Source organism: Phaethon aethereus (assembly GCF_964289735.1).
Source record: "Phaethon aethereus genome assembly, chromosome: 9".
Taxonomy (NCBI): Eukaryota; Metazoa; Chordata; class Aves; order Phaethontiformes; family Phaethontidae; genus Phaethon; species Phaethon aethereus.
In genome coordinates, this window is record NC_138585.1 from 11527410 (window position 1) to 11544536 (window position 17127).

The window sequence follows — 17127 nt, forward strand, 5'->3', positions numbered from 1 at the left end:
CTTCCACCATTCCCCTGAAGCATTCAATAGTACAGGACCTTTAAGCCAGCAAGGAAGCTCCTTGGGGAACAGACTTATAGATACAACACAAATGATGCAGATACTTTAAAAATAGTCACCAAAGAAAACAAAATCTTCATGCACCTGCCAGAGCCTAAAGTATGTTTAGGAGGTGCTTCCAAAGATAAGCTCCTACATCAGCACAGAATATATTGAAGAGCTGCTCTTAAATACATTGCTAATAGTTTAAAATGCTTAAGTATCAAATTGGTGATAGGAAATACAGAATTCCTCTCTACCCACATGCTCCGTAACTTTGCATCTAAATCATGTTCTTATTTTTTAAAAGAGAACATAATATATAAAAACTACATTTCTGCTTCAAATATTTTAACAGTGTTAATTTTCTGAGTCTTTGCTTGGGTAAAAGAAGAGTATCATTTGAGAAAGCAAGGGTGAAATCTCCAGAAGAGTACCTATCCCTACAATCTCTACCTAGACCTTAACAAGACAACAGTGACTTGGCTAGACGATTACCTTACCAGGCCATAGCAGTAATACAGATGAGATTGCAAAGAAAATTAGGCGTAGTACCTAAGAAGAGAGCAACAGACTGTTCTTCCATATTACAACTCTTCTGAAAAAATCAGTGTGAATTGTACAGATACTTTTCTGCCTTACACACCAACCAGAGTAATGAGATACACACTTAATTCAACAAGTGCTGAAAGTCGTACATAAATCCCAAGGCAATATTTTCACAAGTGCCTTTATTACTTTGATAAATTAAGTGTACTAGCCTTTAATTCAATGAGGCTAAGAAAAGTAACATACAGACTCTACGTCTACATTTATGCTAGGATACATATATGCAGCCTCTCACTACTGAAAATAGTTCTCTGAAGATATTTGTTGTATATGACATTTCATAGTATGTCTCTTGGAAAGCTGGCCGGACATTTGTAATTCCACAAGGCCTTATCAACACGGGCAGACTAATCCTGAACAGTGCAAAATACAGCCATTCTGCTACTGTTATACATGTTCACGTTTCTTTTGTATCTCAATCCCCTGAGTTTAAAGCATTGCAGAAGGCTTTTACTTCTTGCAAAACATGCCATGCTTTCCTCAAACTTAAAGTGGTCTGTAAGTGGAATGACCAAATTCACATTAGCCCTAGCAATTCCTCACTACCCTATTTACAAGATAGTAATGAATATTTCTGAAAACTAACATATACTTCCAAACACTGGGAGAGGCTGCCCACGTATCTTGCAGACTGTCCATCCTTGGAGGTATTTAAGACTCAACTGAACAGAGCTCTGAGCAACCTGCTCTAGCTGGCCCTGCTTTCAGCAAGGGGATTGGACTAGACGATCTCCAGAGGTCATCTCCAACTGCACCTAAACTGTGAATCTGCGAGTAAAAATTCACCCCGTGAGCCAGTTGCCTACTAAGTCTTTCCTGTAAATTGTCATTGTAACTTCAGTGACACCACAGCTTTCACAAAACCCCACTCCAACATACAACAAGAGTGCTTCATTTTGAAAATATCCCCAAAGGTTACAAAAATAAGTATGTGCGTGTGTGTATTTTTATTGGATGCTTTCCTCCTGTGCTAGCTGTGAAGGTTCTCCTTGGTTAATTTCTTGTCTTTCCATCTCAAAAAGCTGTTCTCCTGTTCTTACCTCCTAATGGGGCAACAAAGAAATCTGCCAAAGCAAAGTGAGGCAAATTAGTCTGGAATTAAACACACGTTAAAGCGTGTGCCCATGAATGTACACATCATTTCCACACATCATTCCTGAGCTAAATAAAAGAGATGAATACAAACTCATCTTACAGAAAAGATCAGTGCTTAAAAGAAAAAACTCTAGGCTTAAAAATTTAAACATATTTGAAAAGACATTACGTTAATGGAAAGAGTACGAAAATGAGTTCTTTGAGAAAAACAAGGCTATGTTCAATTCAATAAAGCAAGTTTCATAACACGCACTTTTACCTTTTCTGAACATATAGCTACTATTCCGTCAGGACAAGGCCTGCAGAATTTTTTCTTTTCCAACACTCTAATGGTGGCAAGAGATATCTCTTATTTTCTAAGAAATATAACGTGTTTGTCAGCCTTCTGTATGCAAGGGAAAAGTCGTATGTGAAAGAAATAAAACAGGTTAGATCCTGACTATGAAATCTTGGAACAGCTGCCTGCAAAGAATTAAAAAGGGAAAAGAGAAGTAGGAAAATAAAAGGCAATATAATAGAAGCATAAGGGGGGGATCAGTTACTATGTTCTTGTAGTCAGGATGCCACGCAATAAACTAGGATAGTTTCTGGCATGGAAATCCCATTCAGAAATAACAAAACTATAAAAGAAAGAAAAGCAGTTCCCTTGCCCTGTAGCATGGAAAAACTACTGTTTCTGAAAAATCTAGTGTCCCATAGCTTAACCTCTACATGAGTGTGTTTGTTTCTACCCCCCAGAGTTTCACAGGGGACAATGGTTGAAAGCAAACCAGAACAGGAAGAAAATAAAGGCTTACTCCCAATATATCTCACCAGTGGGAGAGAAAAGCGAAAGTGTTTAGCGTAGGAGTAGTGCCTCTCTGAAGAACACCAAGGGAAGACTGACACACTGCATCCAAAAACAGTATCAAATGAAGAGGTCTTGCCAGTTATGAACTGAAATGTGATGTAAGGCAGGCCGCACATCCACCCGGAAATTCTATCACTGGCAGTTTCTGTTTCTTTGCTCATCTGAGCAAAAGCCACTTTGTAGAGCCAGCAATCGCTGCCAAGAGGATCCAGTGCGTTCTGATGCATGGCAATCCTCTAGATAACACTATTAAAACTTTGTATTTCTGTCAGAGGTTAAAAATGCCAATATTACACCAAGAGGTAGATGCTTCAACAGGCATAGTAGGTTATCTTACACAATGACACTTTCTCAGATGGATTACCTGGGTAATCATATTAGCTGCCTTGTTGTCTCAAGCTGGCCACTGATATCAATGTTAACTTCATAAAATTTGCGAATCAGTGTGTGCTAGTTCTGGCTGGGATAGAGTTCATTTTCTTCACAGTAGCTTGCATGGTGCTGTGTTTTGGATTTGTCATGAAAACAGTGTTGATAATAGGGATGCTTTAGTTATTGCCGAACAAAAAGTTATTGCCGCTTACACAGCATCAAGGCCTTTTCTGCTTCTCAGACTGGGGGTGCATAACAAGTCTGAGGGGACACAGTGGGCCAGCTGACCCCAACTGACCAAAGGGACATCCCATACCATATAATGTCATGCTCAGCAGCATAACCATGGTGTGGTGGGTGGAAGTTGGCCGGGGCTGCTGTTGCTCAGAGTCTGGCTGGGCATCGGTCAGTTGGTGGTGAGCAACAGGGAGGTTTTGCATCGTTTGTTTTTCTTTGTTTTGTTTGGGTTTTTCTTTGTTGATTTCTTTTTCACCCTTTTTTTAATTATTAAACTGTCTTTATCTCAAGCCAGAAGTATTCACATTTTTACCCTTCCACTGGGTGGGGGAGTGAGTAAGAGGCTGTGTGGGGCTTAGCTGCCTACCCTCTGGTTAAGCCATGACACAGTCATTCAATAAATATTACTTCCTTGAATAAATAATGGTCATTTCTTATTCCAGAGTGTATGGAGCTGTTCTGAATAATAAACGTAAACACTGTGGAAACAGGCTCATTGAGCAAAATTCCACATAGTCAAATCTTTACATGCAGTGTATGAGCTCAGGTCACTGGAGAGTAAGGTAGGATGTAAACTTCAACCAGTCTGTCAAGTCAGACATAGATACTTCTATACCAAAACACCGAAAGGCAGTAAACACATCAGGCTTTTTTGGGTTGTTTTTTTTGCTCACACTCTCAAAGTCTTCAAGACAGGATGATTCCTGAAGGAGTAGTTAAGAATCCAGATACTTTTTAAACACAGCACTGGATAACCAAAAGTCCTGGGCTCACTCACCAGTATAGATTCAGATGAACAGTGCTTCAGTATCTTGACATAATTGCACTCCCTAGAATTTTCTATAGGGTATTTCTGTCCTTAAAGGGAATACAAGAGTTTTGATTTTAGGAAAGCTAGTATTTACATACTGTACTAGTTAGTATTTATGACTATCCATTAAACATCTTGTGAACTTCACATAAGTTTTGTTTGTGTGTATTGAGCTTTTAGAGACATTTTGGTTTGTGTTTTGAAAAGAAATATAATAAAGGGTATCACCTATCCAGAGATGCTTACACCAAGTTGTCTACCAGAATGGTGTTTGTACAGAAAGTTCCATACACAAATATTGTAGAGGAGAGATTTAGTGAAGTTATAGATTTATCCTACAAGAAAGTTATGATTATTCTAGCAAAATCTATGTTTCCTTTAGTCTCCTTATTTGTTTGTATGATATCTTTTTCTAGAAGTGAAAGAAAAATAACAGACGCTTCCAAAACAAATCTTATATACAGGTATAAGAGCTGTCCTAAGTCAATCCAAAAGTATACATATTCCAGTACTTTAACTCCAACAGCAATCATAAGAGGGAATGCCAAGAAAATAGGCTAAGAAAAATGCAAGCATATTTCCTCCAGCCTCCACCCATTTCCATGTCAAAGATTTAAGTTGTCATTTCTAAGGATCGAGTTTCTATGTATTTAGCAACCTCAAGTGGACCTCTCCTCCATGATTCTGTTCAGCCTTCTTCTGCACCCATAGCATACTTTGGCAAAAAATGCACAAACATTTAGCAACACATAAAGCAGTCAAAGGTTCAAAGGTCTCTGTTTAAAACAGAATTATTCCTTAAGCATATTCCATTGCTGCAGAGCAGGAGCACGCTCTTTCAGGATTTTCCACTTGACCCAGCCGTGCTCCTTTTAAAGGCTTATAATTTACTGACTAAGAACACACGTAAAACAAATGCTGTCCCCATTGCAAGGGGAATTACAAGTTTATTGTAGCCTCTAACCACTAGTTCCAAAAGCTTGAATCTGAGCAGTAGTATTGCAGTATAAATAAAAGGTTAGACTAGGACTCACGTGCTTAGCATTCTAATTCCTGGCTGCGCACCTGGCAAATCACTTTACTGCTCTGTGCTTCAGTGTCTCCATCTGTAAAACGTGAATAATACTGCTGATTTCCTTTGAAAAAAATTTGAGACCTACTAAGGAAAAGGAATATATAAAAGTACAGTACTGCTATTCTTACAGTTGATTTTGTACACAGAAACCTTTGTTAGATTTGTTAGTTGAGTAGGATTACTGAGATGTTTTCTTTTTTCTTCTGTTATTGGCTTTTTTATATCTCTATATATATCTATATATAACTCTATATCTTTTCTACACTGTAACACAAAAGATCATCAAACTGGGGAAATGTGGATTGGAACAAGTTAGTTGCCCAAAAGTTCTTTCAACAGCAGGAAAAGACTAATTTCTTATAGCAAGAGGTCTCCAAGAAATGAAACTGTATCCAAAGACATCTATATGTTGTCTACTGGTGCAGACATTACCGAGAAGATTAAGTCAAGCAAGCACTGCCAAGTATATTCCTAGTAGTTAAGGAATATAGAAAAAGTGTCCAACTGTAACTACACATCATGCCTCTCTCAGACAGTTTACTTCTCTCAGGTGTTCACTTTTTGAGTTCCCAAAGCTTCTTGAAAAAGCTTCCAAAACTTTGTCCTTGCAAGATAGCGAGAGCTTTCATTTGGAGACATTCTGGCAAAATTTCTGTCTGAGCAGACAGACAAAAGAGTATGAAGAACATCAGTTCACTTGCAGTATCAGTATAAAATAACATGAAAAACAGGCTGACTTGAAAGATTTAAAAAAGAAATAATAATCAACATAATAATAGCAGCTTTTGCTGCCTCCAAATCTCAAGGAAGATCAAAACCAAAGATTTTTGCAATACAAAACCTACAGTTACTTTACTTTTTTTCCTTTTAAGAGGAGAAGAAAGGATCAAGCTTTGTAAGTCTTTTAAAGCTATGAGGAAAGACAGCATTCTCCTGCTTAACACTTAACTCTTTGCTCTTGAAGCCTCCACCAAAGAGGCTTTGGAACACAGACCTTCAGGCAAATCAACTGCCTTTAGTTTAATGTAGATCACAGACAACGTCTTGAATCAGCAACTGAAATCACTTTCTTTCGAATAAGCATCTTTCTCAGTGTGAATTCCAAAGAACAGAAGGTCATTATGCTACACTAGAAAGATTGTGAAAGATGCAAGACCCATCACAATATATTAAAAACTTATATTTAATTACACAAGTAATTTCATAATAGGGTAACAAGTAATTTCCATGTTAGTGTTAATAATGCAATTGCAATTGATAAACTCTATGTATTTCTCAGGTAACAGAAGACATGCAGAAGGGTGAATTTCAGCTATTAAAATACCCACTGTTTGGCTGAAATGCTTAGTGAATCTACCTAAAATGCAAACCAGGCAGAAATGTTACTTCTACAACACCGGACCACAGATTGAGGAAGACACACAAGGGAAATCTGATACAGAGAAGGGCATGCCCTTAATTGATCAGGACATATGGAGCACCCATGCAGAGATGACACTGCATTTAAACTGAGTGATAAAATCAGATCATTTTTGTTTCTGCTTCCATGCTCTCTCCAAACTCCCTATTTGGTACCTGACATATATTCTACTGTAAAATAATAGCTAGGGGAGATGGAATTCCAAGAAATAAAACTGTATTTTACAAATAATAATTATTTATTACACCTATAATTATATATAGCTATATATAGGTTGATTTTAATTTCAAAAATTTATTTAAACAAATATTACAATAAAAACATGAACAAATTTGTCTGGACTACCAAAGAATGATGAAAAATATTTTTTTTTCCAGGATTAAACTCATGCCTGTTCACTTTCTCATTAGGTAGTGTGTGAAAACACCTCAGAAGAATCACATTCCTTGAAATAGTTCAAAAACAGATGCAGCTGACATTTTACCTATTTATTCCTGAATAAACTCAAACGAAATTACTTTACAATGCATTTGTCATTATGAAAAAGATGTCACAAAATTTTAATTCTTTGCCTACTGAGATTGTAATATTTCTTCACCAACAAGTTTCATTACCCCTAGAGCTTGGTACCAAGCGGATCCAAACAAAACCAAACGAAAGGCACTACCATTACCCGAAAACAGATGCTCACTTCTATGGCAGACTGTTCTTTGGGATGCATTTTGCACATATGTAGTATTATTATAGGTGAGTGATCTCTGGATCAGGTTGGAGACTCCCAGTACCAACTGCTGTAGGACTAGCATATGCAGAAGTGGTGGTCTCACACCAAGTGAGAGAACTACAAATCATAGAATCTTTGGGTTGTATGGGACCTTTTATTTGTCTCATTGTGACAAATCATCCTTTCAGTGATGGACTTCAAAGAAGAAAGGAGGAAGATTGTTATGCAATAGAATGAACTTAATCCATTAAAAAGTATCAACAAATAAATAATCAATTTGTGAGCAAATGTATTTTCTATCTATACTTGGTTTTCACACTTAAAGATTAATATTTAATGGTAACTGGGATAAGTTTGATACTTTTTTATTTTTACAGATACTAGAGTCTATGCAAGATATTTAAGAATTACTAATAAAATACCATACAAAGCAGTAGAAAGCAAAGAACATATTTCTTAAGGAATATATGTTGTGTGCTGTCCAGTTGTAGTGTTGCCAGATGTTAAGTTTGTCATTTTACTAGGAGATACAACAAATGTTTAAGTTTCCTCCACCACCATTGCATCTCTAGAGTTGTGCACTATGTAATATATTGACTACCACTTTTAATCATCAAAGAGCTATGTTTTCTTAACACTGCAGGGAGATGTATTTTTCAAAACAATGTGTGATTAGAACTGTATATAGCAAAAAAAAAAAATTAAAAGTATTGCTTTAACCTTTTGATTCTTCTAAATTTATTTGATGCTTGGAGATATGGTGTCATACAAATGACCGGAAAAAACAGTATTATCCCTTTTCAAAGAAATACCACATACAACATATTGGCCAACTTAAACTCATTAATTTTAACAAGTATCATTAATTTTTTTGTGTTTAATTCTACTAGCATATTAACTCAGGGCAGAGATCTTATCTTCAGTCCTCTTATGTACACATCCATGAAATCATGCACAAATGACAACCCAACAATTATAACGCTTAAAAGTTCTTTTCTGTGCATTTTCATTTAGACAGAATATCCTTACCTCTGTTTCATCCCATTTCAGATCTACAACTTTCTGTCCCGCTTTTGGCTGCCATGTAGGTAACATCACGGTTGCTCTTGAACGAGGAAGAACAATGTCAGGTTCCAAGGTGGACGAGACTGGTCTGCTTGGTCTTGGTGACATTGACTCTGTCCGTTCAGAGACTGGAAGGCTGTGAAATGAGCGTTCACAGTTTGTTCCCTCATAGCCTTCACTACAGACACAGAGGTAGCCATCACCGCTAGTGCTGCAGTTACCATGGTGACAGGGGTTGCTGGCACAAGGATCTGAAACAAACTGGGAAAAACATACCATATAGGTCAATCAGTGCATATAAAGGATTTGTTTCTGAGCTTTACAAAGACCATAAAGCAGGATTCTTTTCCCCTCCTGTATTTATCTTCTAAACATATTTATGAACCGAGCTCATCTTTGATGTATCTTCAAGGAAGTAAATTCAAAGGATTAAAGAAGAATATAGATTAATCTAGATTAACCACTTTTCTCAGACCATGTAATTCTAATTCACTGTTGACACATTCAAGCAAAGTGATAAACATGGCCACTATTCATAATCAGTACTCAGTTTCTTATGTCATAATTGACTTTCAGGTTAAATGTCTTTTCCCTCTTCTATGCTGATGTTTACATCCGTAATGTATTAATAGAATAGATCTACAAACTCGTCTCAAGTTTCATCTCAGACTAAATAAGTCATGCTTGCTCAGTCTTCTTGTGGAGGACAAGCCCTCCATTCACATACTCATTTTTGCACCCCAGACTCCAAAGTTTAGCACTGCCTTTTGCAAATGCAGCAATACTTTTTTTTGTCCTGGAAATAGCTTCCTTGATATTACTTAAGAAATGTTTGCCTTAGGTAGAAGTAAATCACACTGCTGACTCACTGTCATGGTTTTACCAACTATGACAGCCAGGCAGTTCCCTCGATTTGTTTTTACATCAAAGTGATAACCTATCACTGGAAACAGACATTTTCTCAGTCTTTAAATGCAAATTTCACTCAAATGCTCCAGTCCGAAAGGTTACCCAGTTCTTCCCTGTACAATATTCCAGTCCTTCGCTGCATAAGCAATGCTTCTTATTATATTTCTCAGTAAAGCACCACAGTTATTTATTATTAAACATTTGTTTCAATTACTGTAAGAATTACATAAGCTCTATATATCATTAATATCATAAAAACAAGTATTGGGTCTACACTAGGAATTTTATGTTTCAGTCAGTTCAAAAATGTGGTGTCAGGGACACCAAATCCTATTACACTTTCTTATATAAAACTACTCTTGACCTCAACTAGAATTCTTTCTTTGGCTGGAATTTTTGTATACCCCAGTCTCTGTAACGTTTTTGGACACAAAAGAGAGGAAACATTATTATGAAAGTTAACTTTGGAGACAGTTAATGATGAATGTCAGATTTTGTACTGACTGATGCAGAAGAATTAGAGGCCACAGAAAACAATCCAAAATACATGGTCTATTCATTTATCTCGTGGTTCGGTTACAGCTCCGAATGTTATTTACTTTGCATGGGGACATACTCACACATACCAGGTGATACATTAGACATCAGGATTAAGCCCTGACTTTTCTTCATTTTTATATCTCAATGATATAGAGACTTTATATATACTTAATACATCAAGTACCAAGGAAAGGTGGATTTTTATCATCATATGGGCTCATCTCCTTAATGTCTCTTTCTCTAGATAATATATAAGTTCTCAAAGAGCAATTTCTATATAGCTTCTCCACAAAATAATATTTAAGTGACAGAAAAGAGAAGAACAATTTCCAGGAAGGAACAAAACCTAGTTCTGTTCTATCATTTGTCAGTAACATTTTAAGCTTGCTCCTACTGCCAAGCAGCAGAGATTTTCACAGATGTTTCCTGTTCCTTTAAGAGTGTTGGAGATAAAAAAGTGTTGATGTGTGAACAAAGCCCAATTCAAAAATTGTTTGCAACAGTTTTTTCATGTTCTAGTTGCTTGGACTAGATCTGAGTTTCAAAGACATGCAGCTATCCTGTTGTTGGATAAGCTCTTTACTCATTCTTTCACAATTAATCCAAATTCACATTAACCCATTTTTGATTAATAAATCAGAATTTATTCTATTCTGAGGAAATTTAATTGTTCTCATCACACCTAAAATGTTAAGGCTATTATTTGCAAACCTAGTATCAAGAAAGAAAAAATAACAAAGTATCACAAAGGGCACCTTTTCCTTTAGTGAATACATCCATTACAAGCAGAATAATAGACAGTGCTCTGTGATACATATTATTTACTGTAATTGTTTTGAGCTTGTTTGACTGGAAACAGATGTGCTTAATGACAAGCACTGCTTACTGCTGCCCATGCCACGCACTGAAGGACACCTTGTGCCTTATGAATCGCCACTAACCTTCCACACACAGTGGAAGTGAAAAATAATCAAGACTGGTTTAGATGAAGAATAAACAAAGATGAGTGTAGATGTAGAACTTCAGCCATGCACTTTCTCAGAATTGAATTTCATGAAGTATTTCACAAGATTTTAACTTATCGTTCCGTTTTCTTAGTTACTATTAATTCTAAAGTTCATTTTTCTTTCAGTAAGCCTATCAAAACAAATCAATGTCCTTTGTGCACATAAGTTCATTTTAATTAGCAGTTAAAAAGAGATGAGGAAATAAAATTGATTAATTTGTGTTGGTTGTGATGTTTCTATGGTTTCTCTAGTCGTCTTCAAGGTGGTAGCAATGCTTAGCAAGAGCTCTGAGAAACATCTTGACACAGTACACAGCGTGGCTACATCAGAATTAAAAGGTAGCAAAATTTCAAGACTTAACTTTCAAGAAACTTTTGAAGCTCACAGAAAAAAGTAAACATCATTGGTCTCATAACTGAGAGCTGAACATAAATGTACTGTGAGTACACAATTAAAGGAGCCCTTTTTTAGCCATTCCTTGTGAAGTTCATAGTATTTTAAAACACTGTTGCACAGAGAAAAGGAGAAAGTAAGTAATATGTATCCACATAGCCCATGATTAAATAAGAACACAATATAATCACTACTAAAAAATTGCAGACTTTTTTTAGGTGTAGAATTTCAATAAACCTGATAAAGTATATTTAGTACCTAGGTCTCTTGTTTTCATCCCCATTTCTCCACTTAATAGTCTGTCTCTTTTCCTAATACATTCGTTGACTAAATAGGCACAGCCAGCAACTGCAGCTGAAAAAGCTGAGCTAAAAATCATAAAATATATTTGCATGCAATTACTATTCCATATGCCTGGACAGTTGTAATCTTCGGAGTATTTTTTCCAATAGAATCTTAAGATAGATGCATACCAAGATGCCCTTCATACTGCCGTTAATTTCCAAAGGCAGACTGAATACGGTATAAACACTGGGCTTGCCTAAGAATCACACTCACAAACATGGATTGTTTGCCAGCCAGCCAGATTGTTTCCTAAGGTTTCGGTTTAAGGTAAAACACTGCAAGACGTAAATCTGCAAGATCTTTCTGCAGGTGCTCCTTGTGGTGACACCAATTTGTCATTTAATGCTCATTCAGCATCTCTTCAGAGTGGTTCTACTTGTTCTTCCTGGAGACAACCCAGGTAGATCCTCCAGAGAGCTTCAAAAAATAGAATGGTAAGCTAAAGAGAAAGCTATAGATGAGCTCCTAAACAATATACAAAACCTGTCTTCCTCCTGCGCCTCTCCTCTTAAATGTGTTAGTACAAAACTAACTTTTGGCTCTGTTTTTCTTGCTGTTGCCTACAATCACAGACAACAGTATATCAGTTTGCAACTTCAGTAAAATACAGAAAAAGCCAGAGTAAATCCAGTCCTCATATTAGAAATTCAGCAGATCATTTAAATCCATTCTACATAGTGAATGTCAGCCTGTTAACAAAGCCAAGCTGCCACAACAATATCAAAGGCTGATATTTTACCTGTGTCCAGTATTATTCACAACCTCCAAAACATTCTTCAGCTATTAAAAGCTGACATAGTCCAAAAGTTTCCAACTCTTCAATAAGAGATAATTTTTCCAGTTACGTTATAAAACATTGTGGTTTTCAGATATGTAAAGTGACTTTAGCTGGTTGGCATTTAGACAGCTAGTTTCTTCAGGTGTTCTGGTAAAAACAGACCTTAAGAGAAATTTAAAGCAGTAGAAGTAAAACTGATTTTGCACCTACGTTGCTGAAGAAATTCCCCAATACAAAAGCCAACAACTGTTCTTCAGGAAGAGATCATGGGAAGATCCACTGCATATCACAAGCAGAGAAAAGCAATCAGACACGCCAATTTCAAGCTATGCACAGCACATTAAAAATTGTCAACTTCTGAATACTTTAGAAGGAAGATAATTAAAACCTACAGTCAAAGCTATTACCAGTTTGCTTTTAATAGAGTAAGTAGGAAAAAAAGTTGAGTTTTTTCTTATAAGCTTATCTGAAATATCACACTATTTTTGCATACGCTTCAATTTATGAAAAAGATAGAAATAGATTTATATCTTTTTCATAGAAATGGCAATAAAGATTATCTAGAAATGTAATCTCTTTGAAAGAATGGTTTAATTATGTTCAAACTACTATTTAAACTCAGCTTCATTCAATCCTTCACACAGTGAAATTTTAAATCCCATTCTATCACACATTAAATATTAATGCAAACTATGGAATGAAAGAGAAGAAAACAAGATGAATTGAAATAGAATAAAAAAACCCAACCCCGATGTTCCAAAAAATGTCCATAGAAAAAGTATTGAGGTGAGTATACCAAACAAATGCATTTTCTTCTATTTTGAGAAAAGACGGTCTTGTGACTCAGTGGGACTCAAGCAACATATGTAGGTTCAGCTTCTGGCTCTCCCAGAGACATCCCGTGTGACCTCAGAACAGTCAGACTCTCTCTCTGCCTCTTTCCTAACTGTAAAATGGAGATTACACTTCCTTTCTCACACTGCCTGTGTTGTCTGGTTAGAAAGCAATTTTTTTCAGGATGGGAAACACAGAGCAAGATGTAGATAGGAAATCTCCAGCAGCAGTGAAATACAAATAAATATAATAAAAAGAAATAAGTCTCTCTACAACAAGGCTAAATCTGTAACCTGTGGCTATTCAGGTTTGTTTCTTTCTTATTCCTTCTTTCTTTTTCTCTTTTGTTTCTTTCTGTGGCCATTCAGGTTTCACCTGAACACTTAGCTCAAACAGAAGTGTTCAGAGAAATATCCAGCAAAGATTCTCTGAAGTTAAGAAAAAATCCCAGATTATTTTCTCTTTTCTAATTATCCCATAAAAGACAGCAAAATCATATTGATATCGCATGTTTAGACACCATACTCTTCATCAAAACAAGATCTGCTTGAAAACAAGAAGAATACATTAATTTTCCAACTCTGACCAAAAATAACAGAAATAAAAAGAGGGGCTAATACACTGTGAGAGTTAGGATGAATGAGATTCTTTTGTCTCGTGAGAATATAAAAATCCTCATTCTCATAACCAGCATCAGCACTGTGGTGCACATAGGTATCTCCACCTTAAATGGCTGTTACTGAGAAGCTGCCTGCAATTACTTTTGCCTATGTGTTTGAGGACGCTCTTGGTAAGTAATTCTACCACATGTGGAGAACTAGTACTATGTCACAGTAAAACACTACCTCACAGGGTGCAATGACCACCTGCACCTTGAACAGATACCAGACAGTCCGTACAGGAATTGGAATGTCACAATTTGTCAGAAGGAAACGAAGTGCCAGTATGGCGCTATTTCATCCTAAAAAGTACCCGTATGTTGTGAACTACATCAATTTGAGCCCTGGGTATTAGGGACTTTAAAGAATGGGCAGACCACGGAGTAACAGAAAATGCGTTATACAGAGGTCCTGGAAATCAGAGCTCTCAGGGTTTTCTTTCCCATCCCTCAAAACAACGTAAGCAGGACAAAACATTTATATATAACATACAACATTAATATGGCAGCTACATCGGTTTCAGTTATTAGAAACTAAACTACAAGCTGCAACATAGAATTGGAATTAATCCAGATTTAGAAAGCGAATCCCAAGAACTGTATCATACTGAAGCTACAATGTAAGCAACTTCTTTCTAGAAGTAAACATTTACTGTTTTCCTTTAGCAACTCCACTCAATGTCCCAATCCATCAGGGAAGACATCAACAAATTTAATAAAGAAGTGCAACCTTTATCAGATAATTCAGAACATGAATCTCTGAAATACCGCTAACCACGAGCATTTTGCATTGCTTCCAAACTGCCATTCTCATTCTATGAGTTTTGAATATTCAGAGTAATGAAACTGCCAATGAACGTAATAAATGGATATAAAACGTTTTCTTTACTTCAGTGAAGCAGCAAAAAAATGCCTAAAGAAACTGTCTGTTTAATTGAGAACCAAAGCATGGCTGCCCAAATCTATTTGAAAAACCAGCAAACATAACAAGGCAAATTTTAAACAGCATGATAGATTTTAAAAACAGAGCTCTGGCAAATGGCTAAGTTACCCTTGCATAATAAGTTACCATACATCACATCCTTCTCTCTACCTATCCTCAGGCACATTCTTACCTCGAGGCATCCTGAAATAACTACAAAATAAATTGAGAACACACTCCCTCTCCCGCAACAAAAGGAAAATACCTACTTCACACTAACCAACAGAGTACTGCTAGATGTGAGCATGTATATAAGTAATTATTGAGAAGCAGCTTACAGTTCTTATTTTTCTCATATGATTTTTTTCCTTTATCCTGTTGGGAAAGGCCATTCAAATTTTTTGACAGTTGTCTAGATATAGTGCATTTAAATATTACATTTCAAGTAGACAAGCCAAGCCAACTTACTCTGTTTTTCAGCAACACTCATACTTGGCAAAGATGCTTTTTAAAAACAAAATTAAATCAGAATATCCACCCTGAAGATAGGTCAATGACTTATCAGAAAGAATCTAAGATGTACCAATAGATCTGTGAAGATTAGCATTGAGGGTTTTTACCACAGCATCAACTCATTTTACTCTCAGTAAGAACTGGCAGCCTACAGTATAATTGTTAAATGGGGCCCCAGTGGCACTCTCATTACTGGTGGTAAAATTAGGGGGTAATTCTGAAGACAAAGCATTAAACTTGTTACAGTAACACAGTACATTTGTTTGTTTAGATCTTATGCTATTATTTCACTATGAAAACATCACACAGTGAAAGAATTATCAATAGTGTCTTTATTCTTAATATTGTTTTCCCTTTTTGGAAGTATTTTTTCTTGAGCAACAGTAGGATGCACAAAATATTTTTATGATAGGATATTAAGATAGTAATAACATGAAAATTCATAACATTTTTATCTCTATATTGAACTTTCTGCTAGTTTCAAATACATAACTGCAGCTTCTCACAAGCGAATAAAGTAAATATACTCCCTTATATTATTCTAGAAGTCATTAATTGACCTAAAAAATGACATGTAATATTCTATTAAAAAAGCAAACAAGAAAGTGTTCCAACTAACATGCAAAAAATTTTAAAAGATTTTTTTTTAAACAGAAGATTAATTAATTCCAATTAATTTAAGTTTGAAGTTAAGCATATGGGTCACAGTCTGATCCAAGGCTAATCATAATACTTCAAAACCTTAAAAGTTCTGCCCTGAATACTCTGAGTTATGATGAGATCAGGACTAGCCCAGGGAGGAATACAATTCAAATACCTTTATGAAACAAAAAATCCCCAAAAATCTGCTACTGGGATTTTCAAAACTGACTAAAGAAATTACTTATCCTACTGAAAGTAAGAAGATTCTGAATTCCTAAGTTTTTAGCTGTTTAAAAACAACAGCACACTATAGCCTCTATTTCAGGTATGCCAAGTTTTACACAATCTATGCGTCTGTCTACCCTTACAGATTTTGACCCCAGTGTTCAAACCAGATTTGATAGTTTTCTAGAGATCTCAAAAATAATTAAACTTCTTTTACTTCCATTGCATGAACAAGCAACCAGATAGAGGATCAAGCCTGTGTAAGTGCTCTGGCTGGCAAAGACCACAGCGTAAGATCACGCTTTATTGTACAGCAAGCTAGCTACAAGACAGAACACCCTCACAAAGTTCAACAGGAACAGCAACAGCATTCTTCTTTTCTTTAGCATTAACATCAACCAACCTCAAGCCACAAAATCATATAAACCAATACTTCATTAGTTCAAGTACTCATGGCATTTCTTGATTTAGAATCTGAGGCTTCAGACATTTTCTAGATGAGATACAGCAAAATAGGCACACAGTTCTTGAAAGAACAAGAGAAGGATTGAATAATGCAGTGAGTTGTGCAGTTAAAACTATGCAGTTGAATCATCACCACCACATGAAATCCTGAAAAACTCAATAGATGTGACAACTGGCTACTCTCATAGCTTTTTTGCCCACAAGAGGCTGTGAAATCAGGAAACAAACACATCCATAAGGTACCTAGGAGATGTGATATCAGCAGTCCACTGATGCCACGTTTTCCAAATCAAGTATGAAAAAAACAATTAAAATTTGGGGAGTTAGAAAAGAAGTACTTCGTATAATTTCAAGCCACAATACATCAAAAAGGAGACATTTGGCAATCAACAAAACAGAAAACGCTTATGCACCTGGTCAAATAGGTGAGCATTATACAGGTCCACCAGCACTTTCAAACAACCAGCATTACAACCAACATTATTGCACTTTGTGTTACTACTACTGGCAACACAGTAAATCACAGATATGTGGTCTTCTGATTTTTTTTCTAATTTCTCATACTTAACCATCCTGCTAGATCAAAAGATAAAATATTG

General features: G+C 36.1%; 1 protein-coding gene across 1 annotated transcript in view; it reads right to left on the reverse strand.

Moving 5' to 3' along the window:
* DNER (delta/notch like EGF repeat containing) overlaps positions 1-17127 on the reverse strand; it is a gene marked incomplete at its 5' end in the record, with an annotated part of 131776 nt that overhangs the window by 70982 nt on the left and 43667 nt on the right. The window contains one exon of the mRNA XM_082003707.1: positions 8262-8558. Within this exon, the coding sequence (XP_081859833.1) occupies positions 8262-8558 (297 nt within the window). The remainder of the gene's footprint in view (positions 1-8261; positions 8559-17127) is intronic.